The sequence below is a fragment of the Lepisma saccharinum genome, chromosome 27, assembly GCF_977018435.1.
Source record: "Lepisma saccharinum chromosome 27, izLepSacc3.1, whole genome shotgun sequence".
Classification (NCBI taxonomy): Eukaryota; Metazoa; Arthropoda; class Insecta; order Zygentoma; family Lepismatidae; genus Lepisma; species Lepisma saccharinum.
The window spans coordinates 10,945,269-10,968,653 of record NC_139255.1 but is presented as its reverse complement, the minus strand read 5'-3'; the positions used below and the strand labels follow the sequence as shown (position 1 = coordinate 10,968,653).

Below are 23,385 nucleotides of genomic sequence, written 5' to 3'. Positions count from 1 at the left end.
TTTTAATAACTTATAATAGTTTTTATTGTACTAAAATAACAAAATTATTATTGTCATTATTATTTGCACTAATCAAGTTTTATCTAGTATGACCTGATCCCCTCTACAAATATTTCTGGCGACGCCCGTGCTTATAAGGATGAGCCCCCCGCCAATGGCGTAGTGTTAAAGCCGTTGCCTAATATTCAATGGGTCCCGGCAGTGGCGTAGCAGCCGGCCCCGCCACCCCGAGGTGTAGGGGCCCCACAATGTGTCCCTAGCAAAAATTCAACAGATAGCGTCGCTTATAAGAAAAATTGATTTACGAAACAGAAATCTGTGTCCCAGCAACATGTGACGACGTCTGCAATAATAAGCAGTGGCGTATTGTCTCAGCCAGTGTGGCCCGGGCAACGTGTCATTATGGGTACCCTCCGAAATGCAGAATTAACTTACTTGCTTGCAGATGGTCATCGATAGGAAAATATCCCTCACCTTTATAGGTACGTAGTTTGCCGTTAACGTAGAATAGTGTGTCAGTTGTGTACAGTTATGAATCCAGAAGAAAGATTCAGTTGCTCAACCAGTCGACGCCTTATTGCTATACAATAAAGAATCAAACTTAGCAATTCATGACCTTTTACCACTAATATTAGTTTTACACGTGATACTTAAAGTGTAAATTCCCACTAAATATATTCAAGGTGGCCCCCAAGCCTTTTCATATTGAAATAAGAGCTGAAATGAAATTCCTACATTGTCCACACTTGTTACGTTTTATTTCAAAGGGACCCAAAAACTCTGTAGGAGGTGGAGGCCAGGGATAATTATCCCCTTGCGCTAAGCGCCATTATGCCCTCCTCAGCCACGCAGGGTATACATCATACGAGTTAAATGTCATTGTCACCATTATTTTGTGAAGTTTATTTTTTCTTACATAGTGGAATTTTGTGAACATGTCTGTCGAACCAGTTCTTCTTTTACAATGTGTTATGATTTTATGATCTGCAGTGTTCGAAGTGAAAATTCCTAGCTGTGAATTTCCTTCTTCGAGTTTGAGGACAGAAGGAAGAATCCTTGTATGGATCAACTTGAAGACGATGCAGTAGGTGGAGGAGGATGCTTATGATGATCTATTAAAAAAACGGTTCTTTTTTTCATGAAAAAGTACTTTTAAGAAATATGTGTTCAGTGTACTGACGAAAAGAAATGGAATCGTTAAAGTTATGAAAAATAATATTGAGGTTCACTAACAACAATATTAAACACCGTGCTTGCTGTAACTTTTTTTAGGTGGGGGAGTTCAGTCCTTCCAAACGGCATTTCATTAAGTGACAAATTTTCAGTGAATAGATTCCCATCGCAGCTTTATTATCTATCTCTCAAAAGACTGGAGTCTGCTGCTATTTCTTCGTAGCAGATTGCAATTAACCTTGTGATGTTAGGTCACCACCGACAATCTAGAGGTCCGGTTCAACCCCCATAACTGAAGTGATAAGTTTGCTTGAGTACATTACTCACTATTAGTACTAGAAGCCTAATGTGAGCCGCAATAAGTTGAATCTTAGCATGGCGCAGCCAATGAATGGCTTTTGGGGCTAAAGGCGCATCCACCTCAATATCCAAAAGAGAAGTGTTTACTCTCCTTTAAACAATTCCCAAAAAACAGTATTTTTTAAAAAAAAAACATTTGTGTATTATATGTAACATTTAAAAAAAAGTATTTCAAGCAAAAATACAAAGGATCACGAACAAAATGTTTGGCTGCGTGAAGCCTTCTCCCTCCTCCAAAAAGATTCCTGACTGAGCCACTGCGTTGAAATAAGAGAAAATATTTCCAGATTCTTCTTCCAGTTATTTATATGACATGAAAGTATTGCCTAACCATAAACAATATGAAACTTTGGATAATCTTAATATTACAGAGATACGAATTGAAGACGTAGAAAAAGCAATTAAAAACTTAAAACCTAAGAAATCAGCCGGACCGGACAAGATACCGCCCTATGTAGTCAAAGGTTGCAGTAATATATTGAAATACCCGTTATATCTCATTTTCAATTTAATTCTTGCAAAACACAAATTTCCTGAAAAATGGAAAGCCACGGCAATTTGTCCAATTCCCAAAAGCAATAACACTAATTACGTACAAAACTACCGACCAATAAGTATTATCAGCCCCAGCAAAAATATTCGAAAAAATCATGCACTGTTAGATATTTACCCACGTAAAACCTGTAATATCATCGTTTCAGCATGGCTTTGTACCACGTAGATCGGTGTTGACCAATCTCTCCGATATTATCAATTTTATTGGTTCAACATTGGACGAAGGAGGTCAGGTTGACGTAATATATACCGACTTTTGCAAAGCGTTCGACTTGGTTAACCACGATATTCTATTAAGTAAATTAGCATGCTTCAATATTTCTGAACCACTGCGTCAACTGTTCACTTCCTATTTGCAGAACCGTAAGCAGTACGTGACGTATAAAGGCCACACATCTTCAAAGATAAGAGTCACCTCTGGAGTACCTCAGGGGTCTAACCTTGGGCCACTTCTTTTCACATTACTTATTAACGATTTGACGGATTCATTTGAAAACTCACACAAATTGGTGTTTGCAGATGACCTGAAATTTTACAGGAAAATAAGCAAACAAGATGACAGTGTGCAACTTCAAAATGATGTTACAAAGTTAGAAACGTGGACAAAAATCAATGATTTAACACTAAATATCAGTAAATGCCATTATGTAACATATACTCGAAAGAAAAACCCAGTTGAATTTCAGTATCAAATATACAACAATACTCTAGCAAGAAATTTTACAGTCAAGGATTTAGGGGTTATTTTTAATTGAAATCTTACTTTTAATAAATACGTTGAACAAATAATTAGTGAAGCGTTCAAGAACCTTGGATTTATTCTTAGAATGGGGAGGGATTTCAAGAGTATAGAGACGCTAAAAGTTTTGTATTATTCATATGTAAGACCCCCTTACATTGAAAGAGGAACATAAATTGAGAAAATAAGATCCTTAGGAAAATCTTTGGACCTAAAAGTGATGAGGAGACAGGTGAGTGGAGAAGGTTACATAATTTAGAACTACATAATTTGTATTCATGTCCAGATATATTTAGAATAATTAAATTAAGCAGACTTAGGTGGGCAGGCCATGTGGCACGAATGGGAGAGGAAAGAGGAGTTTACAGGATTCTCGTTGGGAATCCTGATGGTAAGAGACCTGTAGGAAGGCCAAGACGAAGATGGAGGGACAACGTTGAGATGGACCTAAGGGAAATCGGTAGGGATGGAAAAGAGTATATAGAACTTGCTCAATATAGGGAAAGATGGAAGGCCTGTGTTGCTGCAGCCATGAACCTTCGGGTTTAAGAAGGCTAGGGAGTAAGTTAGTTAGTTAGTATATGTAAGACCCAAACTCGTATATGCATCTGTTATATGGAATACAGACACAGCAAAGTACAGTGTAGGAATTGAAAGAGTCCAATCGAGATTTCTTAGATTTTTAAAATACAAATTTCAGAAAGCTTACCCCACATTTGAACACTACGACAACCTAATATATGAATGTCGGTTTACGAAGCTGTGTCACAGAAGAAGGTTACATGAAATAGTATTCTTGTGGAAATTGTTAAATCACGAAATAGATGCTGAACATCTACTCCGCCAGATTAATTTTCGAATCCCGTCGTCGAAAACTAGACTAAAGAATGAAGTTTTTCTTATAAAGAAGGCTAGATCCGAAATTAAAAAGAAATCTCCATTGTGGAGAATGTGCACCAGTTACAATAACTTGCTAATCAAGAATAACACCATTGACATCTTTTCTATGAACCTAAGGGACTTCAGTAAAGCCACTATTAACACAATGGCTTAAGCTTAAACACATAAGTTCGTATTTAAATTGTGTGATAAAGTGTATATATATATAAAATAAATATTTTTAATATATTTTTATATATATATATATATATAATTTCTATCTCTATATTACAGAAATATATGTAATTGTAATGACTATGTATCCTTCATATGGGCTCTGTAATTAGGTATGTACCTGTTGAGTTCAATAAATAAATAAATAAATAAATAGAAAAAAATCATAAGTTTCCCCCCCCCCCGAACTGATGAACCTAGCTACGTCCCTGGGTGAAGGAGCACTTACAAATTGTTTCAATGCTTGTATTCGCTTCCTTTTTGCTTGAAAACATTCTTCATTCCACCAATGTATTTTAGGAAAATTTCGATCATATTGCGGTTTTAGTCGGGGACAGGCATAATCCATAACTTGAGTTATTATATCCACAAATTTTTCATATTGTACAGTATATTGGTTTTGATATTCTTTGGCTGAAAATTTTAAGTCTAAAACTGAATTATATTTCATCCAATCTGCCCTCTTTACGCTCCACTTACGAATTGTTTTTTTGTTTTATTAATTTTGGAAATTTTTGAGATAATGTTAGCGTGATGAAACATGGAAAATGATCACTAGTTCGTAAATCAAAGTCTATTTCCCACACAAAATCAAAACACTGATTATCAGATATTAAAGTTAGATCAATAGAGGACATATTATTTCCATTTGGTGGAACATGTGTTGGAGATCCATCATTTGTAACTGTCAAGTTATTATAATCCATCCAATCTTCAACTGTCTTTCCCAAAGTATCAATTCTGTGATCACCCCACAATGTATTATGACAATTAAAATCTCCTGTTATGATAAAGGGATGTTGAAAGCCAGATAAAAAAGAATTTAGATGAGAGCTCTGTATTTGTTGCGAAGTATAATGAGATGGAATATACAAGCTAATAATATTATAAAGTAAGTTGTTTAACTGAATTTTTATACCGACCACTTCTACATTATATTTGGAAAATAAATCATGTGTTGAATTAAACTGAATTTGTTGAATTGGTACACTTTCATGAACAAAAATTCCCACACCCTTATTTCCCACATTATAATCATTTAATATACTATGATAGTGAGCAATATGAATATTTTCTGATTTTAAACCCCATACCTCACTAACGCAAATAATTAACGGGTGACACTCATCTATTAATTTAATTAATGGAAGTTTCCTTGCAGAGAAGGATCTTAAATTCCATTGTATTATTAATGTCAAGAATTTTCTTTGCTGGTAACACATTGTTGTTTTAAATTAAGGGGTGTCCCCGAAATCTTGTAAGTCTTGAATTAGTTTCAAAATTTGTACAGAAATTTCGTTACATTTAAGATTATTTTCCTAATATATAATAAATCATCACTCACTGAAATTGTTGTGGTAAGTTCAGCTATTAGATGTAGCAGATTTACTAGCGATACTTTCTGAGTAGGACTCTCCGCTGTTGTCCGGCGTCCAATCGAATCTGATTTTCTATCCTGTTCCTTAGAGGAACACGTCGTGCTCACAGGTTCACTTGAATTAGCCACTGCTGATGATGTTGACGCAATTTGTGGATCCTTGTGTTTATTTTTGTCCTTCATCAAAACAGGTTTAATTGTTTTCCTCAATTGTGAAGCAGAATGCAGTCTAAAATTTTCCCCGTGTTGTTTTTTAAAACTTTCATAAGACCGGTCAGATTCTGGTGGCACTTTCTTCCAACAGAGGTTACTCAGATATGTGTAATTTCTTCTATTTTCCCAATCTGTAACTGAATTTAATCTGATTGTAGTAGGACTTTCTGATGTGCAAGGGCTTTCCTTGTTTATTGATTCCTTTCTTATCTCTAGCAATTTAGGAAAGTCTTTAGCAGAGGTCGCATATGTTCGCTGTTCATTTCGTAGATCAATTCCAAAAAGTACTTGTTTCCTTGCATCTTGATAGGAGATGTTGTTATAAGCAATCAGCCTTTGTATTTCTCTCTCTTGTTCCCATCTTACACAAGACTTATCGGTAGATAAGTGGTTTCCCTTGCAATTAATACATTTAGGACTGGCATTGCAGATTCCATGTTCCGCTTGACCGCATCTATAACACACGGGAGAGGATTTACACTGTGTTTGTGAGTGTGAGAAACGGAAACATTTCTTGCATAAAATCACAGATCTTACTTTTGGCTTCACTTCAAATATTTGGCTCCACAACTTCACTTCTTTTAATAACTATTGAGATTGGAATGTTACACTAATCAGTTTAGTAGGTTCTTGCCTTACTTCCCCCTCTTCATTGAAAAAAGTTTTCTTCATCCTTATTACATCTATTATTGGAACTTCAGCTCTAATGTCTTCGATTATGTCGTCTACTGGGATGTCGGTAGGTACACCATATATTAATCCTTCTCTCGCTAATAGACTTTTAGAAATTCTGGCTTCTAAATGGTATTTTTCCTTGATGAATTTATTTTTAGCAAATTTATTTGCATCATATGCTGTGCGAAATGTCAATTTTGTCTGCTTCAAACCACTTTGTTTAACGAATTCAACATCAACCTTCTCCTTACACAAATTATAACCTAATTTTACCGTATTCAAGCTCTGTGATCCAGGTAATGTACTGTCCACCAACACGATATATGGGCTTTGATGTCCCTCATAATATAAAGACATATCATATGCCTCATTTCTATATTTAGCAACACCAACCTTTGTACTTGCACTTACTTTCGGATTTTTTGGGGTTTTCTCCACTTCAGGTTCCGTGCATTCTTCATTAGATCAACCTCTTTTGAAAGAAGTCTTATCACTAACTTCCATTTCCGCTAACTGTTCAAGTACAATCACATTTATATCACTCTGGATTGATTGCATTAATTTTTTTCATTAATCTTCACATCCTGAGCCATCTTGGGAAATCACAAGCGTTTTTTTCGCTTTCTCTTTCACGTATCAAATGTAAAATGTATAGTGAGATTTAATCTTGTAACTCTAGAACTATTATTCTCAAATCAAACTTTATTTAATTAAATCTCAAACTAGAAAAACAAACAATTCAACACGCTATTCACACAGAATCCAAACGATACCACCATGAAAAAATCATTTATCAATCCCCAAATAGTTTACATTCTCAAGCAGCGTCCGAGAGTTATGTATAAAGTTTAGCTACAAACTTTTACCTGAAATCGTATTGGTCGAAATAAAGACATCAAATGGTGAAACCCATAAGTCTTCAGTAATTTGATGCTTCAAGATGCTTTACTACAAAATAGAGCTGATCTTTCCAACAGCTTGTAACATCACGATTAGAAGTCAAAATCAAAGGTCATTGTATTGATATACAGGATAACCTTCAATAGGCCTACTGTGTGAAATGGATTTCGAATCACCACACGATGCATTTCCACCATGAATCGAACTGTAAATCGGCACTGTAAGCGGCACCAGAAGGTTGCGGAAGGGTAGTTGCACATTCCCTGTTTTTCTTTGTTTCAAATGTTCATTTCGATAACAAAAGCAATAAGAAATATGTATTCTAGCATATTGTAAACTTAATATGTGTAAGTGAGGTTGCAATGCATATTACAATAAAGTAATCTGTCTTAATTTTTGGCAAAAATAAATGTGTTCAATACCGATAAAACAGGGTGGCCCAAAAGTATTTATACAGTATATACCACAGACTACAATGACTGAGGAAAATGAAAAGAATGTTGCAATGTTGATGGAGGACATTTCCCTGAAGGCTGCGACACACAGTACGACAAACACTTGCGTGACTAAAATTGTTCATTACTTGTTAATGAATAAAGTCACTGGTACTGTATACCTTCTTTTGGGCCACCCTGTGTTGTTGTATGTCACCGTGGCGGAGTGGTCAACGAAACGCGCTACGAAATCAGAGGTTCCAGTTTCAAGTCTTAAACAATGCATCGGTGTATGATTGATTGTGTTTGTCCTACCACCCATTTCAATAAGTTCATGAAATTAATCTTCTACCCAAGAGGTAGAAAAGCGACGTAAAAAAAAGAAAGAATAACTGCTGTTGTTTCAAAAAGCAATTCTCCGTAAGGTTGATTTTGAACCGTTGTTTTTCTGTTCATAGTAGGGGATTTACAATGAAATTCCTCGTTTTCAGCGCGCTCAGAACTATGTTTACTCCAGCAATACATTCAAGTGCATGAACTGCTAATAATGCATCAAAATATACACACAAATGCATGAAAGCGCTGATCTCCGTGGTGGAGTGGTTATCATAGCGTACTACGATGCCAGTGGTCCCGGGTTCGAATCCTGGAAGCAATAGATCTAGGTCTGTCTTTTATAGTTTGGGAATCGGATAACGATTCATCAGAACCAATTTTTAATATATAATTAATGTATCAATTTATATGTTTTGAAGGCCTCCCCGATGGCTCAGAGGTAGCGTCGTCGCCTTGTAATCAAGGGTTCCCGGGTTCGATACCAGGTGGAGGCACGTAGTGGTTCGGATTCCACTTTAAACTGTAGGTCCAGTCCCTATTAGCCTTACTGTGCATAAAGTGGACTTAAAACACCACGTATGTTTTGAATTGAATCCATATAATATTCCCACTGCCCTTGCACTGCGGCGATGTTTATTGCTGTGGCCATAGAGGCTATTCAAATAGGACTCTTTTGCCCCTATTTCCGGTCTGTAATTAGAGGTCTGTGACTGAAGTGAATGGACTCGTGCATGCGCAGATCGTTATGTCGCAACCCGGTCCACGCGATACCAAATTCCCCAGACCTTCGTTGTTTTGTCGCAAACCGTCGCAACGTGACTCGAATCAAATGTTTCGTCCGTAATGGTGTGGGGCCACGCATAAGAGAACAATGTTAAACCTTCCCTGTGACGGTTTGGAACAAAAATGACTCGTCGTGTCGGATCCCGTGTGCGGCTGTTTGTACTGGCCCTTAGGTGCAGTGTGCAAGCAGAAAGCTTGCACCGCACGCAGCGCTCGCCAGCTTTCACAAGTGCATTCGTGATGCTGAAAGCAGCCTTATCTACAGCTTTCCCATTGCGCTAATTGATAGGGCGGTTTAATTGATTGAATGATTGATTTAGTTTATTTTACTTCGCGTTTTGTGCCTCTTGGCTAATTTGCGAAGATAGGGATGAGTGATGAAATGATGAAATGGATGAAAATGGACATTCACAAACAACCATACCCGACCGGGATTCGAACCCGGGACCCTTGGCGTCGCAGCGCGATGTGCTAACCACTCGGTCACAGGGTCGGGCGATAGGGCGGTTTAAGGTAGTCCGGACATGCTATGCGTGCAAGAGCATCTGGGACGCTTACATGCAAAGCTAATGAAATGAATTTCAGCAGGAGGCAAGATTAGACATTTCTTCTCGCTGAGGGACACTTTTCATATCTCTAAGCTCATTAGAGGAAAAGAGACAAAGCTCGAAACCAAACTCTAAGTATTGTCGACATTGCCTCAATTTCTTGTGGAATCCCGACGCTTTGTATGGGGAGTTTCGATACGAGAAGGCTCAATGCAACATTTTTGTTGGAGAGTTTCATCATGTAAAGAGATTGGGCAAGTTGCCGTGACGTAATAATCCATAATCCGAAAGGAACATCGTAATTGCTTCCATTTGGCATTCTCTTGCATCTACGTAATACATTTACACGGTTCTTATATACTGGTGGTATTGAGGGACTACATACATCCTCTGCTTTGCGTAATAATGTATTGGTCAGCAAACAACGCCTGGTTCTTGGTCAAAGCTGGATAAGTCTTACATTTACCGTTCCTATCTTTGTTGTCAAAAGTTTCCGTTGTAACTTTATATCTTACTTTGCTTTTAGAAGTAACGCTGAACCTACTGTAGATTTGTCATAAAACAAGGGCAATCAATTGTTCACTTAAGCAACACATCTGTGCTCTACAGTCCATATTTCCCCATATAACTTTACATGTACAGGTTTGTCATGGAAAATAAATCAACCATTCTGGATTTATCAAAGTAAGGCCAATAATGTAGTCCCGCACCGCGGCCGAGCTGTCTAAGGCGTCATGCTTTGGGACGTGCGCAGGTTCGAGTCTCCTGAGGGAAACGTAACAACTCTTCTCCTGAGACTTCGGCCTGTGTATGGGACATGTGGCCACCCACATCGTGAGGAAATTGTGGAGCTACGAATCAGTAGCGTAACCCGGTCATGAAAACCTACAGCAACGGCTGGGGGTTCGTCGTGCTGATCACAAGTCAGTCCGTAACTGGTTAAATGATCTCCCACCTCAGCAGGTGAGAGTGAAGGTTGTTGCGCCCCGGGTTATTAAAAAGAAACAAAGTACCGTTACAATCATTCTCATATTTTTGGTTACAAGTTACCAAAGCAAGTGTCGATAAGGTAACGCGTTACTCTGCTGTTGATTACCCTGGTGCAATGTTCATTCCAGGGTTGAAGCTGAACCGAGCTGATGGCGACCAGGATTGGGGCTACGTGGACGTCCGCACAGGAGCCCACATGTTCTACTGGCTGTACCATACGACGGCCTCCGCCGACTACACCTCCCGCCCCCTCGTCATGTGGCTTCAGGGGGGACCCGGTGCCTCCTCCACGGGCTACGGCAATTTCGAGGAACTGGGACTTCTTGACAGGAACCTAAACCCCAGGGACCCCACGTGGGTAAGTCGTAGAATTCTTTGTATCACGGCATATTAACATTTGTTTGCAGTGTGTTGTTGTTACGCACATTCCTAATTCAGTAATGCAACGTTTAAAATGTTCATTTAAAAAGCAATACTTCCCTCATATTATGATGTCAATTCTGTTGTGACGCAATTATGTAATTCTGTCGAACCTGTATTATTGTCTAACCTGTAAGGTTCTTTCTGATTTGATTTTTGTTATTTAGCGACGCTTTTCTGCCATGTTTGGTTAATCGTGACTAAGATTATGAGTAATAATATAATGATGAAACTGAGACACTCACAAAATACACCCACACCCCGGGCCCGGATTCGAGCCCGGTACCCCTGGCGTTGTAGCGAGCTGTGATAACGAGTCCGCCTCGGAGGTCGGCAAGGTTCTTTTTGGTTGCTTGGTGATGTTAGTTTGTCGAGATGACGATGTAAGCTGATTCAAATGTATGGTGCCTGTACCGTATCATACCCTTAGCAGAGGCGTGGCGTGCATGTAACCGGTGTTACCGCAGGTAACAGCAAAATGTAAAGAAATTAAAAAGTTTTTTTCTCAATAAAATAACAACATTGTTAAATAAGTTAACCGACAGCGTTGCAGTTGAGTGTATATTGCAGAGGACATTTTGTCTGCAGTCGACAAAAGCGAAGAGACAGGCCGTTCCGCTACCCTCAAGAGGCAACAGGAGGAAAGGGCGCCAATGTAAGGGAACAGTGGGGCGGGGAAAGACTTGGAGGCAAGTGTGTTAGGGGGTTATTCATATGCCTGTTTAGGGGCCCTGTTGCCGCTGCGGCGTACCGGATCAGCAAGTGTTGTCACATTGGATTTCCAGAAAAGATCTAAATCCCGCCTAAAACGGGGACACTATTTCTCTGAAGCAACAAGAGCTAGACTGAAAACCCAAAACTGGATTTAACTACAACTGAGACCGTTTAATAATAGACGAAAAGATAATTACTTGATGCGATTCGTGATTTGGACCAAACTTGATCCTAAAATCTAAGTTGGCAACAGTAGTACGTATATCTGGACTTCCTCCCACCGATGGAGGAGGGGAAATCTGTCATCTGCTCAACGCAGAAACGTCAAACTGTCCCGAATGTGTGGTTCATCTTCCCCTTTCCACCTCTTTGCAAAGAAACAGAGATGGTTGACAAGGCTCGTCTACTATTCACTGGATTTTCGCGGTAACTCTCTCATGAGTTGTAGTTCTTTCTAGGAGTGATTGTGGCTAAATAAATCATTGAGCGGATTGCAAAAAAAAGAAGAGAACAAAAATCCAGATGAAAGGCATGTTTTTGGGGGGGGGGGCGGTAGGGTGGAGACGATAACGTCTGATGGCAGGTAACACTTTTGAAAAAGTCACTCCACGCCACTGACCCTTAGGTATCGTACCCTACCCTTAGGTATGACGGGATCGAACCTGCCACCCCCAATTGATTAACGGGTGATGTAGCTTAATTATCATTCATCTTCAGATGGTCAGAGCACTTGCCATGAGGGCAAGTCTGATGCTAAGCTGCGAAAGGTAATCCTGAAAAAAATACACTAACCAAAGCAAGCTGAAATGGCAAATAGTCACTCTGTGGATTTTAGAACTCTCAATCCTAAATCATGCATGGTGTGGTTAGGATAAATACCTGTCTAGAGTAGAAGATAGATGCCAAATGAAATATCGAAGTGTAAAATAAAACTGTACTTTCTCCAGGCTGCGTCGCTGGTCGACCTAAGTCAGGCTGACTACACTCCTTCCAAGCTTCTCCAAAGTACTCCTCACTGTCTCCAACCAATCCCCAAAGTGTGTCCCTACTCAGCCTGTCTGCTCCTCTAATCCCTGTCAGTGGAGCTTCCTCCACGCTGATTCGTCAAGTTTTACCTTCCTATTCTTGTAAGCAGATTGCTACCTGTTTACCTGTTGTAACTCTTGTAACCTCAATACATCAGGAAGTCTGCACACACTTAACTATGCATAATTAAAATACCTCAGAGGAATAGACAGCTGGTGAAAACAAGTGAACGACCCTTGGTCAGTTTGAAGCTTCTAGTGAAAGATTAATTATACATTCTATAGATTGATACGGTACTGTAAGCGAAGAAAGGTTTTTCCCGATTCCGTGTTTTCTTTGTAAGTCTAAAATATATCGAACTAACATCAGCGGAGGTTGTTTGAATGGCAGATAGTGTGGATGCTTACCATATTTCATCAAACGTCGTTTATCCCTCGTCTGAGATAGCCTCAGAGTAAGCAGGTAACTTCTTGGATCTCTCCGCGAAAGGGTTGATGATTGATTCAATTAAAAGTTTTGGGTACGTCGGCACTTTAATACCATTTTGCACCCTTCAATGTATGCGGTGTAATATCCCCTTACATAAAATTCTAACTGAGAAAGTTAAATCAAGGGGTATAAAAAGCCCCTTGGAAAAAACTAAAAGTGCAAGATTGTAAAGGGACCTGCACAAGACAAATACAACACAAAAGCTTCCTCACAGACAGTGGAAGAGACCAGCTCTTCTCAAAAAGCTAAAAACATTTGATAAAACGTTGTTGTCATCGCCCAACATGGATGATAAATTGTTTGAAAGGTTAAAACCCTTGTCGGAGGTAATTAGAATCGGCACATTCGAGAAGAATGTGCCAAACACTCAAAACAAAATTGAAAGTACAGTGGCATCCATGAATATTAGCGTGCATATTGCCCATGACTGTTTTCATTATTTTTCTCTTAAATCCTATGTGTTTTTAAGAGATGGATCTTTATGTACGCTGATGCAAAAGTTGTCAATAGCTTGTTTTAAGTTTTCTTTAATTCTTCAAGCTCTCATTGCGTCAAATAAAGTGCACGAACATGGTGATGGACAATTTGCACGGTAATACTCCTGGATCCCACCGTACGGCACAACAGAGGGTCCAGCCCTTGCAGCAAATAACGATGTGTGAGACGGTTGCGTCTCTCGGCGGGAGAGACGGGACGAGGAACGCCAAGCACCAGTGATGAGCTCCATGGCTCTAAGCTTGTTCCCCTTTATCTAATCCCACTCAGCCTGTCACGTGTTAAGAACGGAACAACGAAAAACATTCGGCAGGAGGTGGACGAGAACGTCACCTTCTGCATCGGCAGACTTAGCGAAACGAGATGGAATGTTTTTAAGGTGATAAAAAGAGGCCAATGTAACAAACCTCTTTCATTATAAAAGAAGTTGTGTACGTTAACTGTGTGTCAATCATGTGTGAAAACTTTTCCAGTCATTAGCCAGGATACGAACTCATAGCTCATGACCGAGCACCGTTATTAGAAGGGAGCTCTTTTTGACCTAATATGAAATCTCTTTATCTTAGCATTGTGCAACTACGTCCATAACTCTGGGACGTTATGCTTATTTTTTTATCTGAGGGCATGGGAGTCCAGAAGGGGGGGGGGTAAGGGGGCAACGCCACCCTGGAAAATGAATGTCCACCTAAAAAAGTATATACAGTATTTCACACAAAATTTCATTTGTCACAGTAATTTATGTTAATTATTATAAGTGCGTTGAAACAACATGATACTTTCAGACTAAAACAGTGTTTTTTGAGGGGATATCACTATTATGGGGGAAAATATCCCCCCTTTGCCCTCTTGAAAAAATACCTTGCTTGCCCCTCCATGGAAAAAATCTTGAGGACGTCCATGGCTGGGCGAATGCCAAACCCCCGATATCTCCATCACTTCGAGTACTGTAACTAAAGCAGTCTGCATTGCTTTGTGTATTGTCAGTGCAATGTCCAACAGCATGCCTTTGAGGATGGGGGAAAGAAGAAAGTTGATATGGAATAAGCAAAAATAGCACGAAAGGAGGTTTGAATCCTTCACGACACCTGCAATGCTCATGGGAACAAGAGAAGAACACCTACCTACGCTACCCTCCGTCTATCCTGTTCAATGGAGGAACAGTGGCAAGAGGCTTTGCAACTCCGAACTAACCCGTCTCTGCTGGTATGTACTACATTCAAAGATTTATTATGTCTGTCGTTTCTACTACGTTATGGGAAACGAAGAACGCCGTTATATACTTTGGCGCAGAGAATATTCAAAATCTTTGAAGGTCAATGAAGACGGCACTGGTCAATGAACATCTGTACGGTGATTCCATGACATCGAGTTTATTGACTATTAACAGTAAAATTATCTATGAAACCACAAGAGGGGTAAAAAAATGTTGTTCCTCCATGGTCTGGTATAAGGTGTGGCCATGGGTATTAATACCTATTCCCCGTTCAGTAATGAATATTCCCTTGTGACCGTTCTCTTCCTGTTTAAAACAGATCGAAGTCTGTCAGCACGGTTGCAGTTACAAAAGTAAAAAAAAAAGGATCACAATGTAACGAAAGTACTTGTGCAAATAGGTTTGTATGTACAATCATCTGCAAAACTAACAATAGACAATTTGACCATTGCTATTTTTATTCTTCTTTGTCCCTCTCCATTCTGTGTGGTTTTACAAAATGGAATTGTACTTGTGATGGAAGAGATGTTTTCTTCAGCTTATTCGTACTTTTCTTTCACTCATAACATTTATTCTGAAATCAGAATAAATGAACATTTTGATGGACATTTTGCCTTCTATCATATTTGCCGCTGGCTGTACGATTCCCATTTTCAGACACTTTGAAAATGAAATGGCTTCATTAGATGGGGCTTGAGAGAGAAAAATCCTTCACTTGCCATTATTAAAATACAATCCTTCTCATTTTTTATCCTTGTTTGTTCTGAATACATTCTGTACTAATCTTATTTTGTCTTCTTACATATCTACAGGTAAACCACGTGAATGTACTTTTCGTGGACAACCCAGTCGGCACTGGCTACAGTTATGTGGATTCTTCAGCTTACCTCACAACGAACAATGCCGAAATAGCAACTGACCTTGTCACCTTCACTGCCCAATTCATGGACAGCCATCCGGAGTTCCAAACAGTTCCTTTCTATGTTTACTGCGAGTCCTACGGAGGCAAGATGACCTCCGAGTATGCTTTGAACCTCTACCAGGTAATTTCTTCACAATGTTTCGATGTTTTTGTGTGCGTGATTCAGCGTGTCTTCATTCTCTACCAGTAAATTTGTTACCGATGGAAGAAAAGCAATGTTAGTTATTTTTATACTAAATAAAAGCTCTCAATTCATGTCGGCAAAGTTTCTTCTGAATCATTCTTGTCTGAGTTAATTTGAATATATAACAAATATAGAAGGTAGTGGTAAAAATTCAAATGAAATATATTCACTCAATAGGACAAGTGAAGAAGTGAGAGGTTTTGTTATTCGCATAACATATAAAATTTCTATATTAATAACTTGTAGGTAGACTTTTTTCACCTCGTGTCCAGAATAATATTCATGTAATTATAACTGGTTTGGGCCTTGGTGTGGACATTTATAAGAATTGCTTTATCATTATACACCACGACCCATCATCGACAACATCAAATAAGAATTTCGTAACATGAAATGTTGATATTTAGAATGATTGGATTGGATTGATTTGGTGTTTTAAGTCCAATTTATCCACAGTAAGGCTAATCGGGACTCTCCCTACAGTTTTAAGTGGGATCCGAACCACTATGTGCCTCCACCGGGAATCGAACCTGGGATCCCTTGATTACAAGGCGACGACGCTACCAATGCGCCATCGGGGAGGCCTGATTTTCAGAATGAGAACACGATGAAAGAAGTAAAAGTAAAAGAGAAATCGCATGTCCAAGTTTTAGTTCATGGAGCTGAAATTAGTATGTTCCGACTTGCAAATGACAGAAATCATAAGTAAAAACGAAGCAAGTCTTAACAAATTATAAACGGAATGGACGAATCCCTCCAGAGAGGTAATGGGGTGAACATAAATGTGAGGAAATCGCATGAAACAAAACATATCAGCCCATAGGAACAAACATACTGATAGGGCAGAAGTGAATCAATATTGTGGAGGAATTTTGCTTTCTTTGGAGTACAATAACTAATTATGTAAATTCTGGAAGTAGATCAGAAGTAAGATGACACAGGCAAAGAATTTTTACCAGAAGAAACAATCCATGAATCTCCATGAATATAAATACGGTTTCGATGAACAGGTTTCTAAAGCCATTGGCCTGGAGCACGGTACCTCATGGATGCGAAACGTGGACAATAGCAGACGCTGAAAGTAAAAGACGAGAAACGTGGCACTACAGGATGATATTGAAGATTAAAAGGATTTAAAAATAACCTGTGTAAATCGACTCTCTGGGTAAGATGAAGGAATGGAAACAGTAACTGGAAAGATAATAAGAGAGAAAAACAGTTGCTGGCTCAAAATGGAATATATTAACTCATTCAAAATGTGAATTGCGAAGGTTCGAAATAAATGAATACATTAACGAAAACAGGAACAAATGGAGAAATGCAAAGAAAAATAACAAGGACATAATATAAAACTTCTACTGCCCCTTCTCTAAATACAAAAGAATAAAGAAGAAGAGAAGGAATATAAAAATAAAGAAAATAATAGAGAGGGAGGGAGATTAAAAATTTCTGATGAAATATAGAAGAGCTTGAGCAAACGGACCTCAGGATTGAACACGTAGGAATAAGAAAACCTTGTCGTCGAGATTAACCTAAAGAGACAATATTTTCGCAAAATTGTATTTTATTGGTAATTTTTGTAGCATATAATTTATTGTATCAGCAATAAATGTTCTCAATAATTAGCTATTCGGAATCATTACATAAAAAATGTATATACATTTTCTTACAGGCAATCAAGGGTGGGGAGATCAGCATGGACTTCCGAGGTGTGTGACTTGGAGATTCCTGTATATCTCCCATCGACTCTGTCATGACGTGGGCTCCTTTCCTCCACTACAGTGTAAGTACATTTTGCCATCCTTCTCTGCCATTTCCATCCTCCAGTCATTTCTGGTGGGTGGTGACCAAACCTTTCCGTTCTTTTCTCTAATTCTTTCCTAACCAGTCGTCGTACCTCTACTCCTTTAATCTCACTTTCCTCTTTGCTCCTTTCACTGTCCGTAGTGCTCCTCTTCAGGTTCCTAAACCATCGATATTGGGCTCCACATTCTATCATGTTCTCCTACCATTTCTCTAATGTCTTCAAAATGTATTTAGTGCAGCTTCAAACTTCATCTCTACTACCTACATCCTTTTCACACCTTGCTTCCTCATTACTCATCTTTTTGAACCATACAATATTACTGATACATAATGCATGACCTTCTAATACTTCCCTCAATATCAAATCCTTCACTTGCTTATAAAATTTTCTACGTAGGTATCCTTTCCTGTTTATTCCTAGTTCTATATCTCCTCTCCAGTCTATCATATTTCCAACGTAATTAAAGATCTGTACCTCTGATCTTTCTTTGTATCACCTAATTTTATTTTCTCTGTTGTGAGTATAACATAAACTTCTTTTTATATAATTATTTCGTGTATGAGTTCCTTATATTTATTATATTTTTCGGCTCAATCACATATTATATCAAGTTCACTCTTATTTTAACAATTATTTATAATTTTATTTTCCCTTCACTATCAGAATTTAAACATGCCCTAGTACTACAGTCAGTGGCGTCACTAGGCCATCTGCTTTGGGCGGGCTGCAACCAGATACATGACTTACTACTATTGTAAATATTTTTAATGTTTGAAAATAGCAAAGTGATTAATAAGACAATAATATATAACAAGCATAAGGAATTAAAACTAACATAGACTTACTGCTATAATTTTTATGAAAACAGATGGATATTCTTGTCCTGTTTTTCTAATGCTGGTGAACTATGTCTTTATGTATCAGCTGTACTCTGCGGTTCGAATTTCTTGCGCAATTATCAAAAACACAATTCACACACAATTCATGACACTCTTCCTTTTCTATGGCCAGTATTGCAAGTGAGGAAAGTCTGTCTTGGCCCATACTATTATGTAAAAATGTATTGATTCTCTTCAAACAGCAAAACTCCTCTCACACGATGCTGATGTCACAGGAATTGTCACTGCAATTTGCAACATTCTGCATAAGTTCGGAAACATGTCTTTGGGAATGGCGTTCATTAAATGTACTATGGATGTGATGGTGTATGTCAAGTTCTTCAGGTAATTTTTTGTATCTATAGGTATGTTCCTGCATTAACAATTCTTCAAATATGTTTTCTCGAAATACTGTATGTAATAATAGCTAAAAGCGGGGGGGGGGGCTTATCGAGGGATTGGGGGGGCTGAAGCCCCCCCCAAAAGGGCCTAGGGACGCCACTGACTACAGTCGGGACGCGCTAGCAACCGGCGTGGAACCACCCGCTCTGGTAGCGACGTGCTGTTGCCGGATTGACGTACTTCAGGATTTTCGCGAGCCCACAGAAACACGTGTAGGATTAAACATCTGGTTAAACAGTCAACAACGAGACACTTCCATTGTTCTCATTCCGACTCTGTTCATATTTGAAAGAACAACGTTAATAGGCGGAGAGCTTTTGGCTAAGTGAAGTGAGGTTTTTTTTTTTTTTTTTTTTTTTTTTTTTTTTTTTTTTTTTTTTAATATTCAGTCCGATTTCTGTACTGAATATTTTTGTGCGTGACCGGGCGTTCGAGTGTGTGTGTTTGTAAGAGTTGTTTGGAGAAATTGTACTGCAATGTCGGAAAGAAGAAAGAAAGTAATTGGTACACAGGATCCCCACTTCCAACTGTAGGTCCATTCCAAATTAGCCGTAGTGTGAATAATGTGGCCTTTAAAACACCAACTCAATCAATTCACACACAATTGAATTGTTCTTGATAAATTCTTCACCGGAATACAGTAACTCAGTTCTATGAAATTCTGTTTTAGAGATAAATTTTTGTAGGTTCCGCAAAATATAATTTAAAAACTTGTTAACGTAACCAAGTTGTACGTAATTTGCTCTAATTTTCAAGAAATACATACGTTCTGAAGCTTCAACAATGTCACAGAAGTATAAATTCCATGTCGTTACAAAACAAAGGGCGAGTTACGTATACAAAAAAAATAGACGGTCATAGCTACGGTCGGTATCGAGTTGCGAAAATGACGAACGCCGCGGTGTGACAAAGAAGGCAAAGACAGGCGGCTTGAAATCAAACGAGAACGATTTGCCGCAGTTGTACATAACACAAGACGTAATTGTGATAGGATACAACACAAGTAAAAAGATGCCGGTAGGTGATGCTTGCAATGTACCATAATAAAAACACAACAGAGGTTCTTTGAGTGAAGGTTTTTGGTTGCTGTGTACTGTAGAGCAGGAAGAGAAAATGTTTCATGCTTGATGCTTGCCAGAAAGTAAAATTCACACGGGAAGTTAACGTTAACCTACAAGAAACTTCAGATTCAAACTTCTAGATTCGTTAATTTATCACTTTACGACGGAAATAACATATATTAGCATACTGATACGTACGTACGTGCTTAATTTCGGGTGACGTTTTATTTTTTCCAGAGCTTGCCAACAGCTGATTAGCCTGTCCGCCTGTTTGTGCGAACGTCGCAACACAGAAAACCCCCAGCCACATGGCAGCCAACGAGGAGACAGCATTGGGTCACGTTCTGCCGTTCTGCGTTCTGATTGCACACCGCTTCTTATCGCGGCCCGACTGTTTTTTGTAGATGCTCTTTTGTTGTGCTCTGTAAATTTAAAAAAAAAGAAAAAAAAGGAAACTTCTTCTGTCAATTCAACCATTACCAGAATTCTTCTTCTCCTTATTTTTCTTTGTCCTTCAGTTCTTCATTCCCCTAGACGGCACAGTTTGCAATAAGGTGGTTTACATTTATTTGAAAATGTTCTTATCCAGACCATTAACCTCTCTTTATCAATATTTCTCAATATCTTAGCAGTGACGTGCTTCATAGTAGCCCTACACTTTATAATTGTTAATTTTTAATTTCAGTTGCATGAAGATTTAGCATAACTTTTCGAAGTGATGACATTATCTTTTTCGCCATTTTCCTCACAAGTTCAGTAGATTTGAAGTTTATGTGGTAGATTTCGTGTGTAGAATCCATCCTTGGGAGGGGGGGGGGGGAGTCACACCACCTGAATCGATCAGCTGCCCCATTACAACCCTTCTCTCAGCAAAGAGAACCCAGATGACTAATTGTTATTGAATTGTTGTTTTTTAAGTTCACTTTATGCACAGATAGTCTAATCGGGACTGGATTTTCAGTTAAAAGTGGGATAAGAACCACTGTGCAATGTGGCCTACATGAATGAATCTTTTAGGCCAATATGGACTTTTGCACCTGAAATATAGTATTTAAAAGCATATTAAATGCCATTGCCTCCAGGAAATACTCTTGCCCCACTGCACAGTGAGCGTTGCTAGGGGGTGGGGTTAGGGTGGGTGAGTTGGCCCTCTTTGAAAATTGATATCATTAATTTCAAATAATGAGGGTTATTATTTTCACAAGCCCTACCAAAAATAAAGTTGTTAAAATTCTTTACAGAATAAGTAAACCATATATCAAAACATTGAGTGCAAAAATTTAAAAATCTGACCAGAATTACATGTTTTTGATTTGTAAAGAATTAAATGACTCCGTGGATTTTCAAAATTTTCAAAATATATATTTTTATGTGAGAAGTCACACAACGTAAACTTTTACGACATGAATTTCTTCCATATTTTCAAAGAATTTGGTGTAAAAGTTATAAGCAATGAATAGCTATGAATTGCAGTGTATAGGTCTAACTGCAGATGTAAAATAAGAAAGAAAAAAAGAAAGATGTGTGCTACATAATTAATCACTCATCTGGTAGAAATCTCTGTACATAGATGATGATGATGATAATAATAATAATATAAATGAAGAATTAAATAATGGTTTGTTATAATTTATTTTGAAAAAACAATTGTCATTTGATATTTTTTTATTCCTACTATTTAATTTTATGTAAACTACCTGCCAGGCCCATACAAAGATTTGTGACGACGCTCATGCTTCTGACACCCCACTAAGTTTTCTTGGACGTTGTCAGTGCCTTCTGCGTGAATCTCAATATGTATTGTCTCATTTTGTCTACATTCAGGGCATTGTGGACACAAACGGCTATAATTCCATCAACGAATACGCCGAGTCGACGAAATCCGCCGTCGACAGTGGAAGATGGTCGGAGGCCACCAACCTGTGGAGCTACACGGAGGGAATTGTGGAGGATGTGACGCACGGAGTCGACTTCTACAACATTCTGTACATTCAGTACTATGGGCTCAAGAACTTCACCGATCCTATTGGCGAGTGGCTGCTGATCGTTTAGGCAAGAGATCCCCAAATCGTCGATTGCGAACTACCGGTAGATCTCGGAGATATTTTCAGTGTCTCGTTAAAGTTTGGCTGGTGCTGGCTGCGATTTTGATGAAAACTTCTTTGTAGGTCAATTGCATCTTTCCATAGTCGACAAGCAGTCAACTCAATATTTCGAGAAGCAAAAATATCAATAATCCTAATCATCATCAGAATCAGTCTCAATCTTAACTAAACCATGATACTGAAGTTCACTCGGTAACCAATAAAATAAAGATTATTTTGATACTCATCAGCAGACTTGAAAAAGAGTTCGGTATGTGCTTGTCATGTCCTTCCTTCTGTGCCAATAAAAAACTTCAGACGCGAAGTAGGATGCAATTGTTTTAAAAGTCAAATAATTGTTTCCCAAATGATTTCAAGTGGTATTTGTTCCATAGTTAAGAAATGGTATACTGTATGCTACGTATATACTTTCAATTTCTTTGGGGGTATAAAAACATCCCTGCAAGGGATTCTTTTCTTTGTAAAGGGGATAAAAAAATTGTTGTGGGGGAATCCCCTCTTCACTCCGTTAATTTGCACACTGATTAGATTCATTTATTGAGTTTGAGTTTTAAGTCCATTTTATGCATAGAAGGCTAATCGGGACTGGATCTACACTTTAAGGTGGAATTCAAACCAGTATGTGTTTCCACGAGTAAAATGGAACGCATTTTTTTCAATTGTCATTGAAACAGAGTACATCAAAGGTGTTTTAATGGATATCTTGAATTCGTACATTTGATTCTTCTTTCACAAGTAGATAAGATGGGCGTTTCTTTCGTTTTAGAGCGTCTGTACCACCGCCACGTGCAGCAGAGGATGGGCGACGCCCTCGACGACATCATGAACGGACAGATCAAGCAGCAGCTGGGAATCCCGGCGGGGGTCACGTGGGGCGGACAGAGCAATGCCGTCTTCAGCGCCCTCTCGGCTGTCTTCATGAAACCGGTCACCAGCTTTGGTAAGAGCATTTTCACACTATTCGGTTTGGGCAAAGATAAATGGTAAGAACATTGCCGTGAGTTGGCCTCGCACTCTTCGGTTCAGGCCCCGGGCCACATTGCAGTAGAAGTTGAGTGGGTTATCAGGGTACCCGGAAGTGAAAGGAATGGGAGTAGGAGGTGTATAGTAGGGATGGCCAAACGGATCCGGATCCGAGAGTTCCGGATCCAAAAATTTCGGATCCGGATCCGGGTCTGAATGTTCCGGATCTGGATCCGGATCCGAAAATCCGGATCCGGATCCGAGAGTTTCATATCTCAATCCCATTATAATATTACCACACCTTAAAAGGTATTATGATCTTCGATTACAAAGAAATTTTTCATTAGTTAGTCCTACAAGAATTTTTTTTCAAGTGTTGTTCCTAAAATACTTTGCTACGCATCGGCTAACACACTCGAGCACAAAAAAATCTTACTTGTTTAACATAAAATGTTAGAGGTGATTTTGTAAACGCCATTGAAACGAATATGTATTCATTCGAATGTATT

The 23,385-nt window shown here is 38.7% G+C and overlaps 1 protein-coding gene across 1 annotated transcript in view; it reads left to right on the top strand.

Moving 5' to 3' along the window:
- Window positions 1–23,385, top strand: part of LOC145979960 (retinoid-inducible serine carboxypeptidase-like) — a 38,892-nt gene that overhangs the window by 1,479 nt on the left and 14,028 nt on the right. The window contains 5 exon segments of the mRNA XM_083112900.1: window positions 10,326–10,555; window positions 15,367–15,597; window positions 17,333–17,443; window positions 21,633–21,837; window positions 22,680–22,853. Coding sequence (XP_082969026.1) covers window positions 10,326–10,555; window positions 15,367–15,597; window positions 17,333–17,443; window positions 21,633–21,837; window positions 22,680–22,853 — 951 coding nt within the window.